General features: G+C 43.1%; 1 protein-coding gene across 10 annotated transcripts in view; it reads right to left on the reverse strand.

The window, feature by feature from the left end:
- Positions 1-645: 645 nt before the first annotated feature.
- Positions 646-18799, reverse strand: part of b3gntl1 (UDP-GlcNAc:betaGal beta-1,3-N-acetylglucosaminyltransferase-like 1) — a 385172-nt gene continuing 367018 nt past the window's right edge. For 9 of the 10 annotated variants that reach the window (XM_072242370.1, XM_072242368.1, XM_072242374.1 and 6 more), the window contains one exon: positions 12915-15854. In XM_072242370.1, coding sequence (XP_072098471.1) covers positions 15774-15854 — 81 coding nt within the window. In that variant the 3' untranslated portion in view covers positions 12915-15773. Of the gene's footprint in view, positions 734-12914; positions 15855-18799 lie in introns of those variants that run through there. The other variant, XM_072242369.1, reaches the window with a different exon arrangement.

The raw sequence follows: 18799 nt of genomic DNA on the forward strand, positions 1-18799 counted from the left end.
AACAGTGATTTGTACTATAATTAATCGTGGGCTCAGTGTTTTTAAATGAAAGAGGCGCGTAGAGTTAAACTTTAACTTAGCTTCTGGGTTACTGGAACCGAAGACGATGTTGAAATGGCGCCCCCGGGCTAACAACGGGCAAACTACAGGTATGCAAACTCCAATGCCACCAATTCCGTCCTTTTTTATTCGCTTGGATATGTTGGTTTCAAATGTGAAGCTGCACAAAATACTTATGTACAAAAAAACATACAAATGGAAACTTGTCACAGAATTTAGAAAAACTAAACATCTTAAATTATGCTTTTAGTATGGTTTGAGACTCTATATTGGCAAATTGTCCCCAGAGTCTGACAGCAGCAATCATAGAGACAGCAGCATTAACATCTACTTTGGAGATCAAATGCTAGTAAAATCAACCAAGATCTTTTATAAAGTGCACAGTGATGTACCGTACGCATATCAAACGACGGACAGAGATCGTAAGATCTGGTGGTCATAAGACATAGGGGCAGATATAGGCCATTTGGCCCATCAAGTCTGCTCCGCCATTTCATCCTAGCTAATCCCATTTCCCTCACAACTCCACTCTCCTGCCTTCTACCCGTAAACTTTCATGCCCTGACTAATCGAGAATCTATCCACCTCTGCCTTAAACACACCCAATGACCTGGCCTCCACAGCTGCCTGTGGCAATGAATTCCACAGATTCACCACTCTCCGGCTTGTATATCTGTAAATATAAAAAAGAAAGCAGTTATCTGATAATCAGCAAAAATGTCAGACAATTGTAACCATTATCAGAGGATATTATACCACCAACATTATCCCCTTGTTGCAATTATAACCACGTTTGCTTTGCAAATGGAAGTAGATGTCAAACATTGAGGGAAAAATGAAGGGATAGTTCAAAGAGATGACTGAAGGGTAGAGGTGAATAGGAGAAAGATTGAAGGAATTGGGTTGAATAGTGCAAAATGCGGGGCCAAATTGACTGAAAACTCCCAAGAAAGGTAGAACGGAAGGAGGCTTGATGCAGAATATCAGAATCAAAATCAGAGCAAACTGGAGATGAGGAGGTTGATTGTGCATAATGACATGAAGAATGCATGGGAGGGGGTTGCAGGGCTGTTAGTAAGAGGGTCCGGAAGGGAACAAGGACAAAGCAGGCGTACAGATAAAACTGTGGATTTTGTAGGCAGGGACTGGATATCAACATTCACTGAAAAATGCAGGGTTGATAAGGAAGCCAAACTTTGCTAGAATAGTGTGTAGACATGAGCATGTGTAATTAATTTGACAGAGGAGAATGTTAGAAAAGTCAAAGCAGGTCAAGTGGGGATTTCAGCAGCATTAATGACAAAGGATGATTGTGAGAATGTGCAGTAACTTTGCTAAGTTTGTCTTGTCAAACTATCCTGTTTCTCAGTTCTTAAGTGAACTCAGAGTGATTATGTCTTTGAATATCACTTAGTTAAAAATGAGATTGTTAACAAGATTCTAAATTAGTTATAGATAAGATTATAAGTAAGATTTATTTAGTATCGTAGACTGAATTTTTGACTGTCAAGTTTACCCCAAGTTGTTGGGAATGTTTTGTGTTGCTTCATGTAGCACCAGGGACCTGGAGGAACGTTGTTTCGTTTTTACTGTGTACTGTACCAGCAGCTTACGGTCGAAATGACAATAAACTTGACTTGACTTGACTATAGATGTGAATAGAACCTCTATAGAGGTATAGAGATATAGAGAATTAAGAGGAATAGATAGAGTGAACAGCCAGTGCCTCTTCCCCAGGGCATCACTGCTCAGTACAAGAGGACATGGCTTTAAGGTAAGGGGTGGGAAGTTCAAGGAGGATATTAGAGGAAGGTTTTTTACTCAGAGAGTGGTTGGTGTGTGGAATGCACTGCCTGAGTTAGTGGTGGAGGCAGATACACTAGTGAAATTTAAGAGACTGCTAGACAGGTATATGGAGGAATTTAAGGTGGGGGGGGGTTACATGGGAGGTAGGGTTTAAGGGTCAGCACAACTTTGTGGGCCGAAGGGCCTGTACTGTGCGGTGCTATTCTATGTTCTATCTATAACATGAATAAATTTAGGAAATGTTAATGGTGTAGATATAAGCATTTAGACATTGGGAATCACTGTGATATACACCACAATGGTGTCTCTTCACACAAAGGAGAAGGATACGTATAGCTGGGTATTTCTTCCCTCTCCTGTCTGTATGTTACTCAACCTATATATCAATTCTTGGTCTGTTTGCTCTGTTTTGCTCCCATCGTCCAGTAGAAGTTGCATGAACATATCTCTATGTCGTTTCATCCTGTGGCATCCATTTTGCAGTCTCTAACTTGTGTGCGGCATCTGCTGCAGATGTCTCTGGTGAAATCAGGAACTGGTAGAATTATAGGAAATGACTAACATATTTTTAAAGATCTGGAAAAAAGCCCCTTTATAGGAACAGAGGAAATACTATTATGTAATAAAACTCATCTGTGGAAGATACATAAATTATAGTAACAATCCATATTTATACATTGCCTTTAATACGGTAAATTACTTAAAGACCCAGCACAGAAACATCATAGATCAAAAATTGACAACTTTCCAAGGATTGTGTCGAAAAGTTTGACCAGGTGTGCAGTTAGCAAAGAGAGGTTTGGAATGACTGAGATTCAGGGAGGAAATTCCAGGGCTTGTGGCTGAAGGTATAGCCACTTATACATGGGGGAGAAGGAAATGGAGCCTGTACCAGAAGTTTGGTATCCTCCCGAGGTTCTGGAGGCCCAGAATGTGATACAGCATGGAAGGTGGACATTCAGTCCATTGTGGCTGTTCCAGTTATTTGTCAGAACTATGTGATTGGCCCCAATCCCTGTTCTTTTCCAGAGAATTACATATTTTTCTTTTAATTTTCTTCTGAGCATTAGCATTTAATTTGCTTCAAGCTCCCTTTCAAACTTTGCAGTACAGGTCACAACACAACTCACTCTGTCATTTCTCCAGTTCCACTTCTTGTTTTACCAGTTACCTAAAATCTATTTCCTTTGGCTATTGACTATTCTGCCACTAGAATGAGGTTCTCTTCATATTTAGAGACTTTTCTCAAATATATCGATTGGAACTTAATTAAACAATGTGGAAAGTCAACAAACACACCACCAGCCACATTATTTGCAATGAGAGCCAAAAGGGTGACAGAGCTTGAATACCATTGCTTGTAGTCATACAAACAGGTCTTGTGCTATTACTCTGATTTTACAGGATATACTGTTGACCTTCTGGTCTCACCAATTTCTTGCATGAATTGTTAGCAAGATTCAGGAACACTGATTACCTTGAGGTAAGTTCGTTTTTGATTTGACAAAGAGGGAAATTTGACTGGACAAAATTGGCACCATGTTATAGTAATACTAAATTTTCAAAAGACCTATATATACTTGAATGAAGAGTATACTGACCAATACTAAATCAGGCATGACGACCTGCCTCAGAGTACTGAAATGTTACGTTTATCCAGTTATTTTATATGGCTCAGAATGTTGGACAATATCTAGTAACATGAGGTAACGAATTGTAGCAGCAGAAATGTGGTTTTTGAGGAGGATGCAAAGAATATCATGGACGAAACGAATATCTAACAAGGATGTCATGAACAGAGAAAATACAAGAAGAGATATAATGTATGAGATCTTGAAAGGGCAACGTAACTTGATTGGACATGTGATTAGGAAAGAGGAGTTAGAATGCACGGTAATTATGGGAAAGATTGAAGGGAAGAAAGCAAGAGGAAGGCAAAGGCAAATGATGACGGAGACAGCAGCCAGGGAATTGGAAATGAATACCAATGAATTGATCCACTTCACCTGAAACAGGAGTGTGTGGGCCATGGCAGTCAAAGCTCAAACTGGGCACGGCACCTGATGACGATGATGATATATACCTGATGGTAATGCATGATTTCATTCTTTCTGTTACATTCAAATATTTGTATTGTTAGTGTATGTTTAATGTAATTTCAGGAATGTGACTGTTGATATGAACCTGAAGAACGTGGCCGATGGCGACATCCTTCAGATAGTTCACAAAAATACTCCTTTTACTTCTTCTTTTAAATATGATTCCACTACTAAGGTGTGTGCAGTAGTAACCTGTGATTTATATTTTGACGGTGTGTTTCTGAGCAATCTGGTACCTTGCTGTCTCTGAGAGAATTCCGTGAGGTTTGGAGCAGAGTGTGGAGGCTAAGAAACCTGGAGACAGGGCGTGAGCCCATGATTGACTCTATTTCTCAATGATTAAAGTGTTGAGCAAGATTGAAATCAATGAGGATGAGAACGGAAGGTGAGCGGGTGTTCAGCACTGTCTGCTTGTGTGTGACTAGTCTCTCTCTTTCCTTCCTGTTTGTTGCTGCCAGAGGATGGTGCCAGAACCTTGGGTCTTGGCCAAAGTTTAAGTCTCGCAGCTTGAGGACTGGACTCTGCATTTCAGGTTATATATATTTCTGGTTACTCCTTTTATTTTGTGTGATTTTGATTGAGGACTGCAGTCAATGAATGACACAGTGCTAAATTGAACTGAACTGAAGTAAAGTGAACATGCCTAGACTGTTTCAAGGACTCTATGGTTTGATGTTTCATATTCTGCACCATAGAAAGGGTGCAGAGGAGATTTACAAGGATGTTGCCTGGATTGGGGAGCATGCCTTATGAGAATAGGTTGAGTGAACTTGGCCTTTTCTCCTTGGAGCAACGGACGATGAGAAGTGATCTGATAGAGGTGTATAAGATGATGAGAGGCATTGATCGTGTGGATAGTCAGAGGCTTTTTCCCAGGGCTGAAATGGCTAGCTCGAGAGGGCACAGGTTTAAGGTGCTTGGGAGTAGGTACAGAGGAGATGTCAGGGGTAAGTTTTTTACACACAGAGTGGTGAGTGCATGGAATGGCTGTCAGCGATGGTGGTGGAGGCGGATACGATAGGGTCTTTTAAGAGACTCCTGGACAGGTACATGGAGCTCAGAAAAATAGAGGGCTATGGGTAACCTTGGGTAATTTTTAAGGTAAGGACATGTTCGGCACAGCTTTGTGGGCCGAGGGGCCTGTATTGTGCTGTGGGTTTTCTATGTTTCCATTCTGTGTGTTTATTGCTCTTTTTTTGCCATTTGTGTGAGTTGTTCTTTTTTATGCATGGTGGGTATTTGATGTTTTCTCTGAACAGGTTCCAGTGTGTTTCTATGTTTTGTGGCTGCCTGTAGGAAGAAGATTTGTAGAGTTGTGTACTGCATACATACTTCGATTCTTTGAATCTTTGAATGTTCTACACATAAATAAAGAAATCTACACATGCTCATTAAGATTCAGGCAGCTTGGAATGTCAGTGATTTAGTTTTCTCTCTGAATTAACTTCTAATTTCTTGCGCTGAATTCTCTTAGTTCTTTCTGTGCTTTTGGTGCTGGGATGGGAAACATTTCTCTGGCTTTTGCTGAATGTCAGCAGCAAACACTTCCATGTACTGATTCCCTCGCCAAGCCCTGTCTCAGCCTGAACTCTGCCATCTCGGTGGCTGGAGTCTGCTGGTCATAGAGTTGTAGACGATGGAAAAAGGCCCTTCATCCCATAATGTACATGCCCGTGAACACTGGTTCATGAGCAGCCCATAAACAGGCAGGACCAGAAAGAATGTGGGAAAGCAGACTACTTGGCATCCAAAAGTTCCTGAGTCTGAAAATGCCTTTGGTCAAACCTCACCTGGAGCACTGAATGTAGATGTGCTCTCTAACCATGAGAACACAAAAAATGGGAGCTGGAGTAGGTGTCTGGCCTATCTAGCATGCTCTGATATTCAGTGACATCATGGCTGATGTAGCTGAGGACTGCATGACTGTCTGGTATGGGGGGGGTGGTGCAGAGGGTGTGGTGCTACTGCACAGGATCGAAGGAAACTGCAGACAGTTGCAAAATTAGCTCCATCATGGGTACTAGCTTCCCTAGTATCCAAGGCATCCTCAAGGAGAGGTCCCTTGGTAAGGCGGCATTCATCGTTAAGGAACCCCACCACCTTGGGCATGCCCTCTTCTCATTGTTACTGTCAGGAAGGAGATTCAGAAGCCTGAAAACACCTTCTTCCCCTCTGCCATCCAGTTCCTAAATGGATATTGAACTCATGGACACTACCCATACTACTTTTGAAAACTTTGTTTTTGCACTACTAATTTAAATTTAACTATTTAAGATATACTCACTGTAAGTCATTTTTTCTATATTTATCATATATTGCATTGTACTGTTGCTGCTAAGTTAACAAATTTCATGACATATGCTGGTGATTTTACACCTGATTCTGATTCTGACTCAGGTCCACCTTTCCCTCATAACCTTTAATTTCCCTACCGTGCAAGAATCTGTCTAACTCTGTCTTAAATACATTTAATGAGGTGGCCTCTACTGCTTCCTGGGCAGAGGGTTCCACAGATGTACTACCACTCCTCATCTCCATCCTACATCCACTCCCCACAACCTTGAGACTGTGTCCCTTAGCCATGCAAACACCTTCTCTGCCTTTACCTTACCTAAAGAAGATAGAGACAGGGTACCTGGCCAAGTACTAAAGACCTGTGCTGATCAACTGGCTGGACTGTTCGCTGAGATCTTCGGCAGTCTGAGGTACCCTCCTGCTGCGAGCAGGCTTCAATTATATGATGCCTAAGAAGAATATGGTGACTTGCCTCAAAGACTATCAACCAGTAGCACCTACAATCAGAGTGATGGAGTGTTTTGAGAGGTTGGTGTTGAGACATATCAACTCCTGCCTGAGAAGCGACTTAGATCTGTTCCAATTTGCCTACCGGAGCAACAACAGATGCCATCTCATTGGCCCTTCACTCAACCCTGGAATGTCTGTACAGCAAAGATGCACACAGTACATCAGGGTGCTTTTTGTTGACTGCAGCTCAGCGTTCAATACCATTATCCCCTCAAAATTCATCAATAAGCTCCCAGACCTTGGTCTCAATACCTCCTCGTGCGTTTGGATCTTTAATTTTCTCACTTGCAGACTCCAGTCAGTTTGAATTGGCAACAACATCTTCTCCACAGTCTCCATCAGCACAGGTGCACCACAAGGCTGTGTGCTTAGCCCCTGCTCTACTCGCCAAAACAACAACCTCTTACTCAATGTCAGTAAGACCAAGGAACTGATTATTGACTTCAGAAGAAGGAAGCCAGAGCTCCATGATCCAATCCTCATTGTGGGATCAGAGAAGGAGAGGGTCAGCAACTTTAAAACTTCCTCGGTGTCAGTACATCGGAGGACCTCTCCTGGGCCCAGCTCATAAGTGCAATTACAAGAGAACGCAGCAGCACCGCTACTTCCTTAAGAGTTTGCAAAGATTCAACATGATATCTAAATCCTTGACCAACTTCTATAGATGTGTAGAGGAGAGTATCACAACCTGGTGTGGAAACATGAATGCCCTTGAACACAAAAGCCTACAAAAGGTAGTGGATATAGCTCAGTCCATCATGGGTAAAGCCCTTCCCACCATTGAGCACATCGACATGAAACGCTATTGCATGAAAGCAGCATCCATCATCAGGGACCCCCACCACCCAGGACATGCTCTCTTCTCATTGCTGCCATCAGGAAGAAGGTACACAAGCCTCAGGACTCACACCACCAGGTTCAGGAACCGTTACTACCCCCTCAACCATCAGGCACTTGAACCGAAGGGGATAATGTCACTCAACTTCACTTGCCCTACCATTGAAATGTTCCCACAACCAATGGACTCACTTTCAAATACGCTGCACCTCATTTATAGCTTATTTATTATTATTATCATTTCTTTCTTTTTGTATTTGCACAGTTTGTTGTCTTGTGCCCTGTTACTGAAGCCCCAGGTCGGTGCGGTCTTTCATTGATTCTGTTATGGTTATTATTCTAAGGATTTATTGAATATGCCCTCAAGAAAATGACTCTCAGGGTCATATATGGTGATGTATATGTACTTTGATAATACATTCACTTTGAACTTTGAAGTGGCAGGGAGAGATAGCAGCGCACCATGCGCGCTCAGCCCTCCGGTGAAAAATGATATCCTATCTGTTAAGTAGGGGCCGTGGACAATTCTGATTTGATGGAGACAGACGTGAAAACACAGAGGAAAATCTGGAGAAATTTCTGAAACGCCAGTTCGCTGTTGTTGTTACTGCGCAATCCAGAATCTTCCGGAGGGAAGGCCTCAAAATCCCCGGCTTTGCCTGCCATTGGTGACCGAGATTGAGGTTGAATCGTTCAGATAGAGATGGCGCTCGGTACTCGGTGTCGGAGAGCTGATCGGAGGCTCAAAATTTTTGGACGACTCAGAGTCGGACTGTGGTTGGGCATGGCAGGAAGAGTTTTTCTTCCTTCTCCCGTCTGCGTGAGATGTGGGACATTTGAGAGACTTTGAACTGTTTACTGTGCTCATGGGCTGTTCTTCATCAAGTTATGGTATTGTTGCACTGTTGTAACCATATGTTATAATTATGTGGTCTTATTAGTTTTTTTCAGTCTTGGTCTGTCCTGTATTTTGTGATATCACACTGGAGGAAATATTGCATCATTTCTTAACGCATGCATTACTAAATGACAATAAAAAAGGACTGCGTGTCTTCATAATCTAAAAAGGTACACTTCTCTTGGATCTACAGAGCATGGACCTACTAGAATCATGCCTGTGACAAGGCAGTGGATCTGTAAGTTCAATTTGAGCAATGACTGAAGTTTAGAAGTGTGAGAAAGAAAGGAGTGCGATGTAATTGTCTCCATTTGCCTGGGTGGATGCAGCTACAATAACACTTTGACACCATATAGGACAGAAAAGCCTAGGGGGTAGAGACCCCCATCCACAACCATTCACTCAGTCCACCTGCAGGATGCACTGCAGCAACTCAGCAGGGTCCTTAGTCAGCACCTTCCAAGGCCCAAATATATCACAGTTCCTTCCCTGTCATTGGGTCAAAATCCCAGAATTCCCTCCCTAACATTAGTTGGGATAACCACACCTCAAGAACTGCAGAGATTCCAGATCACAGCTCACCAACACCTTCTCAATGGAAATTAAGGATGGGCAATTAAATGCTAGCTCAGATTGCGAAGCCCACATCCCCTAAATGAATTTTTAAAATACTCACGATTCTAAAGATGAGTAAAGCAGAAGCTCATTCCTTTGGCTGGAAATTCTAAGTGGAGTCATAGTCTTAGGACAAGATGACAGCCAGTTAGGATGGAAATGAGAGACATTTACGTAAGTAGCAGGTTGTACATCTTCAGATATCTCCAAAAATTCTCCTGATCTAGTACTAATGTAAAAAATAAAAGACAGGATTTGATTTCTCTAGATGTTTCCCTTCCTGCGCTAGTTTGAAATTCAAAGTAATTACTTCACGTGCTTAAGTATATTAAAATAAACGGATTTATGATATTTAGGAGTGATTTGTGTGATGTACAATCTTCTACAAAGCACAATAGGGAAGATTAAGAATAATGGTTGTAAGGTCAACCTGGGTGCACATTAGGTTTTCAGATGTTGCTGATGCTTTCTCTATAGCCCAGTAAATACTCAGCAGCATGTAGCTGGCTTCGGCAGAACATCCTACTCCAATGCGGGTTCTTTTTTAACATTTAAGAATAAATTGGATAGATACATGGATGGGAGGTGTATGGAGGGATATGGTCCGTGTGCAGGTCAGTAGGACTAGGCAGAAAATGGTTCGGCGCAGCCAAGAAGGGCCAAAGGGCCTGTTTCTGTGCTGTAGTTTCTATGGTTCTAAGATTAACCTCCTGGAGTACTGGGAAGCATTTCTCCAGCTGCCTGGCCCTGAGCAGCCTCTGAGGTAGCTGTGCTCAAATGTCCATTGAGAAGGAAAATGAATTCCAGTTTATCTAAATGTCTAGGAATCTCACCGTGTCCTCAGAAAGTCTGTCTTATTCCTGACAGAAAATATGTACTGTCTTTACCCATTCTAATGGAACTCTATAAAAGATTACTCAACATTTATAAGTAAATCTGACACTGAAGATTACTTTGATGTTATAGGAGTTTAATTTGTCAAAAAGTAAATCCTTGATTTGAAATTGAATTCTGGTGTGGAACATCAATGAATCCTGTAGATTAGACTGCACAGAGCTCTCTGGCTGAGAGACCCACCATGACCTGGGATTATCGTCCCTTTCCAAGCACCTGATGGATGGAACAGCAGGCAAGAGTTGACTTCCCAAATGAGGAAAACTGCATCAGCATTAATTAAGCCTAGGCATCAAGATTTGAAGTGAATGGCAAATAAAACTTATTGTAATTGGTGTGCCAGTGATGGAGTAGAGGGATAGGTAAATAGGGGTATAGACTAAGAAGAATGATTAGCTAGTGATCAATACTGTCGCTGGGACAAGCGAGAAAGAAACTTTACCCAGCAACAGATGATGTACTAGCCATTGTTCTCTAATGGTTCAAATAAGGAACTACCTGATCATGCAGAAGTATCTCAAGGTATAACTGAATATACGAAGGATAGTGTATGGGTTAGAATATTCTAGAGAAAAGGGGAAGATGTCCGCATGAGGAACTGATGGGCTAGCTTTGGCTTAAAATAATTATAACCGACTAACCAATGATCAATTAAAATGTGTGGCCACTGGGAGATCCTGCTTTCTCTGGTGGACAGAGCGTAGGTGTTCTGCAAAGCGGTCTCCCAGTCTGCGTTGGGTCTCGCCAATATACAGAAGGCCACATCGGGAGCACTGGACGCAGTATTTCAGCAAAGTGGTCTCCCAGTCTGCCCTTACACTTCCTCACTTCAGGGACCCAGACAGTCTTTCCAGGTGAGGTGACACTTCACCTGTGAGTCGGCTGGGGTGATATACTGCGTCCGGTGCTCCCGATGTGGCCTTCTATATATTGGCGAAACCCAACGCAGATTGGGAGACCGCTTTGCTGAACACCTACGCTCTGTCCGCCAGAGAAAGCAGGATCTCCCAGTGGCCACACATTTTAATTCCACATCCCATTCCCATTCTGACATGTCTATCCACAGCCTCCTCTACTGTAAAGATGAAGCCACACTCAGGTTGGAGGAACAACACCTTATATTCCGTCTGGGTAGCTTCCAACCTGATGACATGAACATCGACTTCTCTAACTTCCGCTAATGCCCCACCTCCCCCTCGTACCCCATCCGTTATTTATTTTTATACACACATTCTTTCTCTCACTCTCCTTTTTCTCTCTCTGTCCCTCTGACTATACCCCTTGCCCATCCTCAGGGTTCCCCCACCCCCCTTGTCTTTCTCCCTGGGCCTCCTGTCCCATGATCCTCTCATATCGCTTTTGCCAATCACCTGTCCAGCTCTTGGCTCCATCCCTCCCCCTCCTGTCTTCTCCTATCATTTTGGATCTCCCCCTCCCCGTCCCACTTTCAATCTCTTACTCACTCTTCCTTCAGTTAGTCCTGATGAAGGGTCTCGGCCTGAAACGTCGACTGCACCTCTTCCTAGAGATGCTGCCTGGCCTGCTGCGTTCACCAGCAACTTTGATGTGTAGTCTTCCTTGGAACTGCTTATTCGTGCTGGTGGCAAATTGAAAGTACTGAGAAAACCTAAGCATTAAGTAATACTATCAGGCTAACGTGGCATAATTGACTCTTCATGAAAGGATATGGAAATTCCTTCTGAGGTCAAGAGTAACCATCCGAGGCAGGTGATGTCATGAGTATCTTGGTGCTTAACGGTTATATATTGAAAGCAACGATTCCTTTGCTGGCAGGCGTACATGAAGAAACGCCAAAAGCAAAGATGTGGCTTCAACAATGTGTTGAGTCAGCAACACCAAAGTCTTTGAATACAAGCAACCTTCACTTAATGTATTTCGAATACACCTGATGTAAAGGCCTGGGGCAATTCATGCTCGGGCATGAACTTGCTGTCTCTGGTGAGTGAATAACTATGTTTAATACGATGATTGCATGTCATTATTATTCCCAAAGTAAAAAAAAAGCCTTGTCTGATTGTGCAGATGAGATGATTTGTTGATTTTAAACATCATATAGGCTTTTGAACTTGCTTCAAGGAAACGACTTGCAAAGGGACTAGTTGCAAATGATAGCAGACGTATCATTTTAAAAAAGTCACATGTAGGCAAAGGATTCAGCACAATTAATAACTTTGCAAAAACGCTTCACTGCACTAAGTATCTTGAGATCAAGTGTGTGTGGTGAAACTCTGTGCACACGACGCAGAAGTCACAATACAGCCAAGCAAATGATTGCGTGATAAATAACGGAAAGTGAGGTGACTTATTCTACCAAATCTGCATGGAATGTGTGAAAGTGGCAGGGGGAGGGAGATGGTGGCTTCTGATTTTAACATTCTTGCTCTACCAGGGGGCAGGGTGGACACCACTGAAAGGAAGCTATGTCAGCACTGGCTGTAAACCAGGGACCCCATCACATATCCTGAGATCAGAATCAGGTTTAATATCAACGGCATGTGGCGTGAAATTTGTTTGTTATGCAGCAGCAGTACAATAAAATGGTGAATTACAGTGAGAAAGTCGGGATTAAAGTTCAACGTTGAAAGGCGAAACCAACCAAACCAGATTCTTGCTCCTTTCCTTCCGAGGAATTTCAGACCTAAAATTTAGCTTTCACACATCATTCTAAATTCATCAAAACATTGATCAACAACATTTGAAAGATGCTAAGAAGTGTGACCCATGAAAATGTGTGACATATACAATGAATTGTTTGACATTTAACATAGATCTATATTAATGTTACAAAAATTAATCTTTTACGACTTTTATTCCTATTTCTTATTGGTCTGTGGTTTGCTTATTATACAACAATTAAAAGTGCATATGTGCAAAAAGAAGAGAGTAATAACACATTGCTTTATTTCCATTTAAAACATTATTGTTCATTGTTCACTGCCATTTGAAACATTGTTGTTGGTCACAACATCAAAGTCATACATACAACGATCATCAGAGGTGAAGTTCACAACTCTATACATTTATGTGCAACACCTTGCTGAAACTGACACTGTGATCCACTGACTTCTCGCACCTGCTGGCCTTTAGACCAGTAGGTGTGAACTCTGTAGCCAGCTCTACAAAGAACTGCCATTATTAAAGCAAAACTCTTTGAGCTGCTGAGAGGGTTACTACTAAAGCCTGATTTATACTTCTGCGTTAACTCCACGCCGTAACCAACGCAAGTGACTTACGTGCGTTGTGAGCATTTATACTTGTGCGTTGGTGTGTCTGCATCGCTCTGCAATTCAGGCACGTTGCGCATGCGCACACACCTGCCCGCGCAAGGTTTCGTGGTCATGGTAGTCTTTCTCAGGGTAAACAAGAAGCGAGCGTATTTTTTCGTAAAAGCCAAATGTGTCCTCCATAATTTTGGAGGTCTGTAAAGCTTTATGGAAAGCCTTGCAGCCAGAGTTCCTTCCCTGCCCTTCAGTAGCCCAACGGGAAGCTATTGCAGCGTAGAAGGAAGTGCGATGGTACCAAGCCGACCAATCACAGTTGTTCGGTCTGCGTTGCCGTGACGCACGGTTACATTTTGGGAGAGGTGTGCGTTGCAGCAACGCACGCTCTCGCGTAGGGATTCGCGTCGGGTTTGCGGCGACGCAGTACTTACGGCGACGTGTTGATGCAGAAGTATAAATCAGGCTTAAGTGTTGTGCTGCGTTGTGGGGGTGGGGTGGGTCAGAACAATCTTCAAGAGAACGTCCACTGGAAGCAAGTTCTCCGAGAGTTGGGGGCTATGAATGGTATCTAGGCTGAACCTGTTAGGTTCTGGCAGGTTATACCTGGGGAGATCTCTATAAAATGAGAACAGCCTTTGAATTTTTCTTCTTTCAGGAAGCAACAATGCATGATTTTTTTCATGCTTTTCCTGCATCTTGAGGCTGAGTAGATGAAGTCTCTCCTTGATTATGGAGTCTGAGAGGAAACCCTGGTTCAGCAAGTGAAGAGTAAACTGTGCGATGTAGCTGAGATATGGGTGACTGTGATCCTGACCTCTATGTACAAAGCATTGCAGGTGCTCGTGTGAGTTTGCATTTGATGCCATTGAAGGACACAGATCTTGGTGAGAGCAAAGAATGTAGTTTGAGTGTAGTCTCTTTAAGTTGTATGGCTTCAAAGGAAATACGGCAAATTAAAGGTGTGCGGAGAATTTATTTTGATGTATTAACTGCGTGTCCTGTATAGCAATAACAGCAAATTAGATACTCTGCAAAAGATCATGAAACTGTCCAAAAACGCTGCAAAGAAGTGCGATTACACCTAGAACCATGCTAAAATGGGACTTGTGCAGTTCCTAACAGGAAAGAGTTGATAAGAAAATGTGGCAATGCTGGAACAAAGCAATTTCCTCTCCGAGTGGAGGGACTCCTGCAGAATCCTTGCCATGAGCAGTCCCTCAGTTCTGCAAGGTGGACGACGATCTGCAAAGCTGGATTTGCAGAGCAGGATATATGCAGGGTAACTGTGGTGACCCAGTGGCGTGATGGATAAGGCGTCAATCTCCAGAGCAAGGGATTGTGGGATTAGTCTCATCTGGGTTGCATTGTAGCACTGTTTTTCTTGATTATTAAAGGCATCAAATGTTACAGGGAGCAGGCAGGAGAATGGTGATGAGAGGGATAATAAATCAGCAGAGAAGACTTGACAGGCCAAACGGCCTAATTCTTAAGCCTTATGGCCAGGTGGAAGTAAACAGACCATAATCAGTGAGGTAATAACCAGCGATGATGTTTTAAATACTCTGAGCACTATGAGCTGTAATTAGTGAGCGGTGTCCAAAATATTTGTGTTAAAGTGGAAACACATTAAATGCCAATCAAAATGCAATGTTATTTTTATGTGTTGCCCTTACAGCATCGATTAGCCATGGAGTTGTACAGCACAGAAACAGGCCCTTCAGCCCACTACACTCGTGCCAACCTTTCTGCCCATCTCCACATTTTGTCTGCAGCAGGTCTCCAAGTGGAAGAATCAGGGGCGGGCCGATGGAAATGAAGGGAGAATAAAATAGGATTACCATACACTGGTGGTCGATGGTCAGCAAGAGCTCTGGGCTGAAGGACCTGTTTCTGTGCTGTATGACTTTCTGGTGCAAAGCAGACTCAAGGATTCAAAATACATTTACTATCAAAGAGCATATAAATTGTACAACCCCGAGATCTGTCTGCTCATGGGCAGCCACAAAGCAAAAACCTGAACAAACCCAATTAAAAAAAAGACCCAATACACAAAGAAAAAAAAACACAAATTATGCGAACAATAAAAGCCAGTAAAAGCATTCCGAACTAAATTGAGTCCATAGACCTGGAGCCCAGTGTAGCCAGAGTAGGCCCATAGCCTGGTCTCAGTTCATCACACAGCGGGGCTAATCACCGCAAAGCTTGCAAACACAAAGTCCGTTGCAGCCGAAGCAGTCTGGCAGCCTCAACGCCGTGGACAGAGGAGTGAACATCATGGAAGAGCGAGTGGAATTGGCCCGACACCCTACCTTTTCAGCCTATTGGACCGGCATTTAAATCATCCTAATGCAAGAACGTTCTGAGCAAGAAACTAGTGCTAAGGTAAAAGTTCAACCATGATCTTACTGAATGGAGCAGATGTGAGAGGCCAAATAGCCTCCTGCTACTTGCACTCCTTAAGTCCTTATATTCTTACAGGCATTGTGGAATTCGGCCGTGGAGATTAGCCCGGGGTCCTCAGCTGAAATGATAGTAGTCCACTCCTTCCTTCAGTTTCAGTGAGTGCAAATTTTCTTCAAACCCACCACCTGACAAGTCCTGCCAAAACGAGAAATGTTAGATCACATCAGCCTTGCTTTTTATCTCATAATTGATGACATAAGTGCAAGACTAATCCATGCTGAAACCTGGCAGCTTGTCAATGTGCTAGGAGCTGTGTCCTCAGTTGTTGAGAAATACATCCCAGAGTATGAATCAGCTCAGGGGGTCAAAGATTTGTGAGCACCAACACCGTTCCTGACAGTTTGCCACTGTGAGCCTCCAGCTGTTTGAACATTTTCCTCTGTGCAAATAGTGAAAACACAAAAACAAACCAACAGCTGGTTGTTCTGTGCAAGGGCTAATTATTAGTTTGTAGGGTTGTTTGCTGAGCCTGGAGGTCAGGTCGCAAGCGTTTCGTAACCAGTCGAGGTGACATCATCAGTTGCACAATCGATGATGTCATCTCAACTGGCAACAAGACATTTGCGGCCTGACCTCCAGGCTCTGCGAACAAGCAGCCAAACCAAGCTACCAATCTTTTTTTTCATTTCAAAGGTTTAATTATGTTCTTGATTGGAAGCTATGAGAACACCACCACTTAATTTCCAGTCCACTTCAGTAGTGATATACCTCCATCTTAATGTACAGTACATGTTGAATTTATCTTCTGACTTTAATTCATCTAATTTTATTATGCAATTATTTCATATATTATTCTTCTGCCACGATGGTCAGTAGACTCGAACAACATTTGGGAGCAAATTCTACTGGAAGGTTCTCTGTCATTCAGCTCCCAACTGCTGCCGCAAAATTAATTTCATTTGTTTTTGGTGACCTAAACCTTTGGACTTGATCACAGTCACCAAATTAGATCCCTTCAAAATATGCCTAATTGGCCTAAGATTGATTGACACCCATAAAGAAGGACTGATATGGGACCCACACAATTCCTGATGGTACAAGGCTTTATTGAACACTGCTGTTTACTATGACAAAGGGAGTGGTTCCTTAATGCAGCACTGCATGGTAGTCAGACACCAAAAGCACAGACGATGACTGTTGTGGAGTAGAGAAGGAAAGAGGACTCAGGTTGATGAACGGGGACACTCAAGTCCTACTATATTACATACAACCAGGAAAAAGACCTTGGGTGCTGGAGATGACAGTGGAGCGGAGGCAATGTGGGAAATCAAACACAAAACTGGAGATGCTGGTACTTGGGGCAGGGGAATGGAACTGGGAACACTCAGCAGTTTGAATAGCAATAGTGGAAAGGAACAAAGTAAATGTTTCAATTTAAGACTGAGAAAGAGATCAGAGAGTGGTGGTGGGTGTTGGGGTGGGGGAGGGGTAGATAGATAATAGGGAATATCACCAAAATGGTGAGAAGAGGGTTGACTTGGTAAAACACTGTTGTTGAAGCCATGGGTTGATAGGGGAAGTTAGAAGACAGAGTGGGCATGTGAGAGAGTGTGAGAAAGCAAATAAAGGAACATTAGAGAGCTGTGAAATGCAGGTCAGAGCTGTAGAAATCAGCCAGTGTTGGTGGAGAGGGCAAAAACTGAGTCGACATGAAAGATGGTCAACCGACAGCATCTCTGATCATTTCCAATACAAACAGGAAGTAAGTGACCAACAGCATCACTGATCAGTTAGAAACATAGAAAACCTACAGCACAATATAGGCCCTTCGGCCCACAAAGCTGTGTTGGACATGTCCTTACCTTAGAAATTACCCAGGGTTACCCATAGCCCTCTATTTTTCTGAGCTCCATATACTTGACCAGGAGTCTCTTAAAAGACCCTATTGTATCCCCCTCCACCACCATCGCCAGCAGCCCATTCCACACACTTACCACTCCCTACGTCAAAAACTTACCCCTGACATGTCCTCTGTACCTACTTCCAAGCGCCTTAAAACTGTGCACTCTTGTGCTAGCCAGCCCTGGAAAAAGCCTGTGACTATCCACAAGATCAATGCCTCTTGTCATCTTATACACCTCTGTCAGGTCACCTCTCATCCTCCGCCGCTCCAAGGAGAAAAGACCGAGTTCACTCAACCTATTCTCATAAGGCATGCTCCCCAATCCAGGCAACATCCTTGCAAATCTCCTCTGCGCCCTTCCTATGGTTTCCACATTCATCTTATGGTGAGGCAACCAGAACTGAGCACAGTATTCCGGGTGAGGTCTGACCAGGGTCCTATATAACTGCAACATTACCTCACGGCTCCTAAACTCAATCCCACGATTGATGAAGGCCAATACACCGTATGCTTTCTTACCCACAGAGTCAACCTGTGCAGCAGCTTTGAGTGACCTATGCACTCGGACCCTCCACACTGCCAAAAGTCTTACTATTAATACTATATTCTGCCATCATATTTGAACTACCAAAATGAACCACCTCACACTTATCTGGGTTGAACTCTATCTGTCACTTCTCAGCTCAGTTTTGCATCCTATCGATGTGCCGCTGTAACCTGTGACAGCCCTCCACATTATCCATAACACCTCCAACCTTTGTGTCATCAGCAAATTTACTCACCCATTCCTCCACTTCTTCATCCAGGTCATTTATAAAAATCATGAAGAGTAGGGGTCCTAGAACAGATCCCTGAGGCACACCACTGGTCACCGACCTCCATGCAGAATATGACCCGTCTACAACCACTCTTTGCCTTCTGTGGGCAAGCCAGTTCTGAATTCACAAAGCAATGTCCCCTTGGATCCCATGCTTCCTTACTTTCTCAATAAGCCTTGCATAGAGTACCTTGTCAAATGCCTTGCTGAAATCCATATACATTACATCTACCGCTCTACCTTCATCAATGTGTTCAGTCACATTTTCAAAAAATTCAATCAGGGATTGTAAGGCATGACCTGCCTTTCACAAAGCCAAGCTGACTATTCCTAATCATATTATGCCCCTCCAAATGTTCATAAATCTTGTCTCTCAGGATCTTCTCCATCAACTTACCAACCACTGAAGTAAGACTCACT

The sequence above is a fragment of the Mobula birostris genome, chromosome 24 (genome assembly GCF_030028105.1).
Source record: "Mobula birostris isolate sMobBir1 chromosome 24, sMobBir1.hap1, whole genome shotgun sequence".
Lineage (NCBI taxonomy): Eukaryota > Metazoa > Chordata > Chondrichthyes > Myliobatiformes > Myliobatidae > Mobula > Mobula birostris.